A 10,170-nucleotide genomic window follows, 5' to 3' on the forward strand; every position below is an offset into this window, starting at 1 on the left:
GCACTGCTTTACCGCGTTATATCCGAATTCGTGTTATATCGGGTCACGTTATATCAGGGTAGAGGTGTAGATAAATAGATAGATAGGAAGGGTGTATGGGGATAGATAGATAGTGCTCCGAGCTGGCCTCTCCATCCCGCAGTTACAAGTTTTGTTCATTTTCAACAAATGTGAGTTAAACTGATTCTCATATTTGCATTTGGTGGTTGTTTTTTTTGACATTTTCTCCTCCCTTGAAGAAGTGGGTGTAGAGGAGACAATTTGGGAGGGGGGTTTCCCTCATTTCCCCACTTATTTGAAAAATGATACAAAGAGGGGAGGGAGGTTAGAAAACCCCCAAATTCTCCTTCCAACATTTTTCAGTTTATTCTCCCAATGAAATTTTCCCACCAAAAAGGCACATCAAAAACGACAGTTTTCCCACAAACAAAAACGTGTTTTGTGATGAAAACTCATTTTTTGGTGACAAAAAGACTCAGGTGAAATATTTCCATCAGCTGGGAGGAGGGAGGGTCACAGCAAATGTGTGGGGAAGAAAGGAGGAGTTTGAATTCATGGGAACTGACCCATGTTACTGTCCAAGTGAGGACAGGACAATTGTGCTCTTAACTCATGTAGCTGGGGTCTGAACGTCTGCACTCGGCTTGTCAAACGGGTCACTCACACACCTTTTCCCCGAGCAGAGATCAGGCCGGAGGGTTAAAGGAAGAGAAACAGGAATCGACTAGCAATAGTGCATCCCATTCCCTGCCCGCACCCCTGAGCCAGCCAGTCCCCTGGCCTGTAGCCGGCGCCCCCTAGAGGGGACAGGCCCCACATCCCTGTCAAACTGTTTTACAGTGACTCAAAAGCCTGAGTACCCATCTCAGGACAGACTGGTGAGACTCAGGGCACAAACCCCATATGGGCTGCGAGTCCTAGACTTAGATTTCACTGACCCAGTATCAAGTGTGAGCTCCTCAGGTGCTGTAACAGCCTTACCATGGAGTCTCAGGCAGTCCCCTCGGGCACCCCGATCTATCTGGTCACCCAGGTGAGGCTGCCTTTGTGATAGATGGTCCCTTACACCAGAGATCACAGCGATATTCAGGTTACTCCCAGCCCCAAAGGACCCATCACCTACCCCACAACAATTGCACCAGAGATCTCACACCACAGACAACACTTTTAGCCAATCCTGTAATAAACTCTCTCAGATTTATTATATAATAATTAGCTACAAAGTTAAAGTACATACAAATAGTTACAATCTTAAATTTCAGGAAGATGTGGGCAGGATGGTGGGGATCTGCTTTGGACAGAAGGCGGCTCAGAATGCAAAAGGTACCAACGCCCGAGGGCAGGGTGTTCGGATCAGAAGCCCCCCGCTGCAGGGAACACATAATGGGGAGGAACCATCACCCCCCCCCCAAGCAAGGGTCTGCCCCAGCCCTGAGCACTGGGAACTTCTGTATGCAAAGGAGTAGATTAGAGAAGGGTGGTGGTGTGTGGAGATAGATTAGATGGGGTGTATGGGGAGAGATAGATGGGGTGTATTGGAACAGATAGAAAGAATTTACAACAGGGAGCTAGATTTCAAAAGGACAAAGAGAGATTGATTGATTTACAGCCGGGTCACTGAGATCAGAATCCAGCCCTGACCCCATCGATGTCAGTCGATAAATAACCCGGCCCTGGATCATGTGCTCCAAGCCGCCCCCTGCATCCCTTGGTCACACCTTTTATTGGTTTTCATTTTCAAAAACAGGGGCGGGTGGAAATAGATTTTCCTATTTTGGGGGTTTCTTACATGAGCTTTCTCAGGAAGTGCCAAGGCAAGTCTCCCCAGGCGTGAGGAGTCGAGTGCTTCAGGCTGTCTGGCCTGATTTGCAGGAGATCCCTCAGCCCGAGCTTCCTGTTTCTTACCTTCCTGAGCCTAAACTTAGACAGGATGTAATCGAAGGTGTCACCACCCGGGATGGTGTCACAGCTCAGCGCCATCTGCACCTTGGCCTCCTCTCAGTCTCTGTTCCCAAGATTTAGGCCTCCAGCCTTCACCTCCCTGGGGTGGAATCTCCCCACGATCCCACTCACAGACCGGGAAATAGCTACAGACCCCAGCGGTAATGGGTAATGCCAGGCGCACCGCTGGGAGCTGAGGCCAGTGTGTGAATTCAGGGACCGACACCAGCCTTTTCCAAACGCCGTCTTGATTAATCTCAGTGGAGGGGCCCATAGCCTAAGAAGTAAAGGGAGCTAACTCACCCAACTGTTCACACCCCTCTGTCTCAGCTAACACTTAGGGAGGCTTCCCTTACCCAGATCCCACTCCCCACTTCTGGGGCTGCGTGTCCCACACCGAGGTGTAGGTAGTGCAACCTCGTGATCAGAGCAGGAATCTGGCCTAGCCGTCGAAGCAGACCCAGAGGGAAGAAGTGGAGGAGTAGTGGGGAGGCCAGCCAGGGGTTCACAGGCAGGCAGGGCGTAGGGCATCTTCCACGTGCTTCACAGATGGACAATACACAGGGGATGGTCAGGAGCTCGAGCGCAGCAGGTGTATGGAGATGGAGACGCTGGATGGAAGAACCTGGGGAACGTGGAGGGCCCTGACTGACTTCCTCATTAGCCGACTCAGCCCATGGCCAAGGATGGAATGGGCCATGGAGACCCAGCTCCTGTTTCCCCACCAGGGCAGGGGCCCTGGGTTGGGAGAGGGGCCGAGGGGATGTTGTCTGAATTCTGCCTGTATGAACTTTGTTGGGAGAGGTCTCTGGATCCTCAGGTCCGCTCCCCTCCACCAAGGCGGAAGCGCCTGGTGTCTTGGCTCTGCTCTCCAGGGTGGAGACATCAGACTCTGGAGTTGCTCCTCTAAGGATCCCGAAGAGAAGCCTCCTCAGATGTCCTAGTCCTTCCCAGTGCCCCTGTGTCCTCGGTGTCTGTCTCCCACAGCCCATGTTAGGTGGGATGAGGGCGCAGGACTGACAGACGGAGCATGAACAAAGGCAGAGCCATGGAATGGGGGTTGTGTCTGCAGCCCAGACACCAGGGTGATGGGAGACCTGGACATGCGCAACAGATTCTATTCCATTCACTACAGATCCAACCTCTAACCCTGTGCAGAACCAAACCAAACTGTGGGGATGTATCATCCTTACGCCAACCTAATGGAAAGTTCCATGAGAAGGTAAGGGTCACGATGGGACACTTGCAAGGTAATAAATCATGGCCTTATGTAAGGCCCCCTGGTGGTCTAGGGATTATATAAGATGAGGTAAACAAGGTAATAAATCATGGCCTTATGTAAGGGTATGTCTACACTACGGGATTAATCCGAATTTAGATAATTCGAATTTGGGAAACAGGTTGTATAAATTCGATTGTGCGCGGCCACACTAAGCACATTAATTCGTTTTTTAACCACATTAATTCGGTGGTGGCGGCCACACTAACCCTAATTCGAATTAACAAAATCGATTTTGGCGCTACTCCGCTCGTCGAGGTGGAGTACAGAAATCGATTTAAAGCGCCCTTTAATTCGAACTAAATGGCTCTGTTGTGTGGACGGGTGAAGGGTTAATTCGAATTAACGCTGCTAAATCCGAATTAATCCCGTAGTGTAGACCAGGCCTAAGGAACAATTGAACCAATCGGTGTGGGGCTATACATGTGATAAACACATGATTCTCCTTCTTGTCCAATCGGTAGATGTGTAATTATAGCCTAATTGTGTTATGTAATGTTAAGAAAGACTATAAAAGAAAGCTTGTAATAAACAGAGTTCAATTCAGCTTGCAACCACATTGGTCGTGTGCTTTATCCGCTCCGCATGGGACCCCACACCAAACCAGGCCCAAATCCTTCCCAGAGAATCCCTCCGATCTTGGCTCCCAAACCTGTTCTCCTGAAACCCCATCTGTCAACAAGAAACAGGACTTGAACCCAGGATCCCAGATTCTTAGTCCCCCCCACACACTCCTCTAACACACTAGACCCCACTCCTCTTCCAGAGCTGGGGAGAGAACCCAGGAGTCCTGGCTCCCAGCTGTCCCCTCCTCTCCTGCCCTGCTCTATCCCACTAGAGCATATTCTTTCCCTTCCATCCTCATTGATAAATAGACTAGCTTCCCAAGTTGTCCTTGAGATGTCAGTGGGCTCTGAGGATGGACCTTACCTCAACTTTCCCCTTTACTGCAGCCATCTGTCCTTCTCCATGCCTGGGGATATTTCCAGACCCTACAAAGCAATACAAGTGAAAGTCTCTTAGGCTCATAGTAATGGAAGATAGGAGCCTATCGATCTAGATCAAACGTTTGTACTGGTGACCCTTTTTGCATAGCAAGCCTACGAGCGCGACCCCCCCTTATGAATTAAAAACACTTTTTTATATATTTAACACCATTATAAATGCTGGAGGCAAAGTGGGGTTTGGGGTGGAGGCTGACAGCTCGCGACCCCCCACATAATAACCTCATGACCCACTGCGGGGTCCTGACCCCCAGTTTGAGAACCACTGATCTAGACCATAGACTTTGTCTAGCCTAGGGGGGATTTCAAGGGGTGGCCTTAGATTCTTGCTCCATCTCATGAACCCCTTCGAGAACTCCAGACTACCCAGAGTCCTACCTTAGCCCCTGCTGAAATAATAGAGGAAGAACCGAGATTGTAGCTGGAGCTGCTGAAATTGAGCTCAAGGTACTAAGCTGTGTGAGGTGGGGATCGTGGCTGAGTTAACCTGCTACTCCACATAGCTCCATGGAGCCAGAAGCACCTCCTCTCCTCCCCTGGATGTCCATGAGCAATTGTTTCCTTACATGCACAAGCACCTTCTGCTCTTGCAAGGGGTCCAAGCGCAGAGGAACTAGACCCTTCCTACGTCTTAAATCTAGCACTGCTTTCCCTCTGTCCCTCTCTATCCAGCCCTGGGGAGAACCCACCTGGGATCCTGTGCCCAGTGCAGGACAGCCATAAACACTTCTTAAGCATTGCCCTACAACGCAAGTGTAGAGACCCATCCTGTACCTTCAAAATCTGCTCTCTCCGAGGACTCAGCAGCTGCATCCTTCTCTGAGGATCTGTCACCTCCTGGACTCTCTGGATCATTCTTTGTGGATAAAGCCATTCCTGGATTTTCTGGTCCATTCTTCAGTGGAGATGTGGCAGAATTTGGTGTCACCGGTCCCTTCCCTGAGGACAACACAGCTTACGGCTTCTCAGGTTCTTCCAGCTTTTCTGGATCATTCTTCTCTGAGGACGTGGCATCTTCTGAGTTCTGTGAATCAATAGTCCCTGAGGATGGGCGACCATCTGGATTCCCTAGATCATTCTCCTTGTGTGGTAGAGCTGTTTCTGGATTCTCTAGATCATTCTTCTCTAGGGATGTGGCACCTCCTGGATTCTCTAGCTCATTCTTTCCCAAGGTTACAGCAACTTGTGGATTTTCTGCTCCTATCTTCTCGGCAAATGCGCCACCTTCTGGACTCTCTGCATCATTCGTCTGAGTTACGCACCCTGCAAAGGGAAAACAAATAGACACCTCATCAGCGCCTTACAGAATTCTTTGCAATTCCAGACACTTCCCTGGGTGAGAGACAACGGGGATGTGCCTCTGTTCAGTCCTCAGCTGCTTTCGTGAGGCTGCCGGCTGCTGCCCTGCATGTTAGTTAGCTCAGTAGTGAGGGAAAAGATTAAAAATAGACAGAGAAATCCTGTGGTGTAAGGATTGTTAAGGTGTTACATTGCGGGGGGGGGCGGGTGAGGCATGGGACTGTGACAAAAAATTTGGCGGGGGGGATTTGGCGCTAAATCCTCAGGTTTCAAGGAATGTTATGAAAAGCTTATGCTCAAATAAATTTGTTAGTCTCTAAGGTGCCACACGTACTCCTGTTCTTTTTGCGGCTACAGATTAACACGGCTGCTGCTCTGAAACCTGTGATTATCCCAGTGACATGGTCTCCTCAAGACCTCACAGAGAGACATAAGAAAAGGCCAAATTAGAACCCAGAAGTCCTGACTCCCAGCCCCCTCTGCTCTAACCATTGGTCCAACCCGTCACCAATACGTAGCCACATGGCAATATCTCCCGGCTACATTTTATGTCACTTTTATTCAATCCTGCTGTGATGTTATGAGCGTAATATAATATCTCATTGAAAGGTGAAACAGGGCCAGAAAGAGTTAATTAACTCACAGACCGACATGACTCATGGCGGAACTTTAAAGACTTGTTAGGACGCTATGTAAATGAATAGAGCTTTAAAATGCTAGCCTGCATTAGAGATAGAAGGGGAGCTGTTTGCTCAGGTCTTGTGATGTAAGCAAACAAGTCTTGTCTATTACTATGGCTTTGATTCAAAGATCAAAAAAGGAGTATTAATATTTAGGAAGACACTGCAGTGAAATAGTATTATTGTCTATGTGTCTCTTTGAAGGTTTTGGTAACCTGTATCTGAACTGTTTAATGGATAAATCACTCTGTGCTAATTGCCGTGATGTTTGGGAGAAGGAGAGTTAAGCCTATTGTTTTCTCAGGCCAAAAGGCTGCTGGAAATGTATAAAAACTATGGGACACGATCCTTCTTCATCTCAGATCTGCTTTGGGTTTCAAGAAGTGGAAACCCTAAGCCATAAGAATTGAGTCACTGACTGGAGTCACTCTGAATGTGGACTATAACCGATGGACTATTTCTAAAAGAACTTTTGGCAACTACAAACTCACCATCTCTGCTATGTATCTGGACCTCAAGAAATAGACCTCAAGTCTGTCTGTATATTGATCTTTCAACCAACTCTCTCTCGTTTCTTTTTTAATAAATTTTAGTTTAGTTAATAAGAATTGGCTATAAACGTGTATTTTGGGTAAGATCTAAGTTATCATTTGACCTGGATCTGGGACTTGGTCCTTTGTGATCAGGAAAACCTTTTTTCTTTTACTGGGGAATTGGTTTTCATAACCAGTCATCCCCATAACAAGTGGCACTGGTGGTGATTCTGGGAAACTGGAGTGTCTAAGGAAATTGCTTGTATGACTTATGGTTAGCCAGTGGGGTGAAACCAAAGTCCTCTCTGTTTGGCTGGTTTGGTGTCTTCATAATAAAGGACACCCAGCCTTGGGCTGTGACTGCCCGGCTCTAAGCAATTTCTCCTGAATTGATACTCTCAGTAGTGTCCCGCCAAAGGCAGCATCATTACACCTGCTAAAACTGAACTGACTCAGAAAGCCCTAACTCACGGCGTCCCGGGGGCTGTAAATCCAGCGGGAAGTCTGGGAAGAGGCTCTGCAGACACTCCAGGAACTGCTCACAGCCGCGCTCCCCCTTTCTCTGGAACTTTATCAGCAGCCTTCGGATCCTCTCCCTGGGCTCCGAGAGCTTCTCCAAGGCCTCGTACTCCTCCTCGGTGACTATCCCCAGCGAGGCCACTTCGTCCAAGACGGGGTCGGGGGTGGTGAGAAGGAGGGCGATGAGTCGCTCCCGTCCCTGGCGGATTGTCTCAAAGGCCATTGGGCCCAGATCCCCGGGGCTGGGCAAGGGATTTAGAGCGAAACAACTTAGATTGTTTTCGTCGGCTAGAACCCACTTCATCAGATGCATGGAGTGGAACATACAGGAGCAGGTATAAATACATGAAAAGATGTGAGTTGCCTTTTCATGTGTTTATACCTGCTCCTGTATTTTCCACTCCATGCATCGGATGAAGTGGGTTCTAGCCCACGAAAGCTTATGCCTAAATAAATTTGTTAGTCTCTAAGGTGCTACGAGGACTCCTTGTTGTTTTTGCTGATACAGACTAACACGGCTACCCCTCTGAAACTTAGATTGTAACTTCCCAAAAACCACATGCAACTCTTCCATTGCAGCACAGCGCCCCCTAGCACCACACGAGGGCATCGGGCCAGCCCTGGCTGCCAAGGGAGAGCGCCCTTTACTGAGCAACCCACGCCACTCCCTGATTTTAACATAGAAAAGGAGGAAAATCATGTAAGAAAGGCTACAGCAGTGGAGAAAAGAACAGCACTGGGTTGGAGAATGGACATGAAGGGGAAAGATAGCACTGATGCCAATGGCACTACAGTCAGGTAGTCAATACTGGCAGTAGAATGACTGTACCCAATTAAGATGTCTGTACACCAATGCAAGGAGCCTGGGTTACAAACCGGAGGAACAAAAATTACTGGTGCAGGAAGTGAAACCAGATATTATAGGGATAAGAGAACCATGATAGACTAGTAGTCATGACTGGAGTGTGGGTATTGAAGGGTATGTGCTGTTCAGGAAAGACAGAAATAAAGGCAAAGGTGGTGGAGTAGCAGTGTAGATTAACGATATAGACTGTAAAGAAATTAGAAGTCATAGAATGGATAAAACAAAGTCTGTTTGGGTCAAAATCACTTTGAAGAACAAAGCTACCAGAATCTCCCCTGGGTTAGTGCTGGGGTCTGCTACAGCCCCCCAGGATCTGATTTGAATATGGATGGAGACCTCTTTGATGTTTTTCATAAAATAAATACTGCTGAGAGTTGTGTGATTCTGGGAGACTAACTTCCAGATATAGATAGGAGGAGAAGTGCTACTAATAATAATAGGGCCCAGCTAATCCTGGATCTGATAGATGATAGATTTCTTCACCAAATAGTCGCTGAGCCAACGAGAGGTGATGCCATTTTAGATTTGGTTTTGGTGAGCAGTGAGGAAACTCATAGAAGATGTTAGAGGGCTTTCCCTCAACCCTCCCACTTCCCTGGTTCTTGTCACGCACACAGCAAGCAGCAAAAGCCCAGAAGTCGGAAGTGCAGGAAATGCGATGTTTATTGGGGTTAGTTTCCAAGCAAGCATATTCCGAAGCCCTTCACACCAATTGGGTTTATATCTATACGCCGATAGAGACTGTTCACCCCAGTGTTCTGTTCCCCTTCCCAGCTTCAACGCCGAAGAGCGTTTAACCCGTGTCCACTTCTCGGCTCCTACGCCACAGAGCGTTTACCCCATGCCCCCTTCCCGGCTCTGACGCCACAGAGCGTTAACCCCATGTCCCTGTTCCACGTTCCCTGTTCCCATTTCCCCCCTTAGCAAACATGATTCCAATTTCCCTTTCCCCCACTTCCTGCTTGACCCCAGTTTATATAGGGTTACCATATTGCAGTCCTGGAAAAAGAGGACACTCCAAGGGCCCCCGGTCCCGCCCCAACTCCGCCCCTTCCCCAAAGTCCCCGCCCCAACTCCGCCCCTTCCCCTGAATGCTTCGCCCCCTACTCTTCCCCCTCCCCTGCTTCCCGCGAATCAAATGTTTGGAGAACGGAGTGGTCTCTAGTAGTCAAAGACCCTTCTTCCCCATCCCCTCCAGTCTATGTCTATTCTATTGCTGTCTAACCCGCCCCAGCTCCTCATCTGATTTCAACTGCCCCCCACTACCACTCTGGATTCCTTGTCCCAGTTTCCTGGTCCTGTCTCACTCTCCTCTCTCCCCGCCCCCATCCCTCAGATGGGATGTTCGTTCCAGATTGGCAAAATTATAAGGCTTCCCAACATTTCAACACTTCCCATTCTAAATTTTCGGTTGCTTAACTATAGGCTAGTTCTGCCCACAACAAAGCATATTCAGAACTTCTGATTAAAGGGATTATAAGTGTAGCAACCTCCATCATAGCTAGTCACCAAAGATTGAACCCGAGCCATCCAGACTTAAAAGCATGAGCTTCTACTACTTGAGTTCAAGATATAACTCCCTGTAACTATACAGTTATCCTCTAAAAATCCACCAGAGGAGGGCACAAAACACATGTTGGACAGTGAATTACAGAAGTGCCAAATATTATTATTAGACCTGCAATACTTTTCACAATGAACATCAGCGGGGGATAAACTGGGAGTTTAAGAATATTTGGAAAACAATTTTAGAATAACATTCAGTGCTGTGGTTTAAAAGAAAAAAAACCTGTTAAAACTCATAACTTAGCAGCATTCAGTGTTTGAAAAAAAACAACTTCTAGGAGGGATACAAGTTAAGAATGTTGAAACAGGAAGATGTTATGCTTAGTTACCACTTGGGCAAGGCGGCGTGCTATGTAATACTTGCAAGATTTCACTGTAATGTTTTACAATACATAGCAGCGCAATGCTGATTCCATTGATATTGTTGAGCAATTCATGCTGATTTTATTTCAGCCCACATCTTAATAGTTTTGAATACAAGATC

At 47.9% G+C, this 10,170-nt stretch overlaps 1 protein-coding gene across 1 annotated transcript; it reads right to left on the reverse strand.

The window, feature by feature from the left end:
* Positions 1-5,179: 5,179 nt before the first annotated feature.
* LOC113407824 (nucleolar protein 3-like) lies at positions 5,180-7,478 on the reverse strand. Its single transcript, XM_026658287.1, has 2 exons — positions 7,208-7,478; positions 5,180-5,487 (listed from the first exon to the last, which is right to left on the reverse strand). The coding sequence occupies exons 1-2, from the start codon at positions 7,476-7,478 to the stop codon at positions 5,180-5,182; spliced, it is 579 nt and encodes a 192-aa protein (XP_026514072.1).
* Between the last annotated feature and the right edge of the window lie 2,692 nt (positions 7,479-10,170).

This window comes from Terrapene carolina, unplaced genomic scaffold (genome assembly GCF_002925995.2).
Source record: "Terrapene carolina triunguis isolate 2854851 unplaced genomic scaffold, T_m_triunguis-2.0 Scaffold423, whole genome shotgun sequence".
In the NCBI taxonomy this organism is placed as follows: domain Eukaryota; kingdom Metazoa; phylum Chordata; order Testudines; family Emydidae; genus Terrapene; species Terrapene triunguis.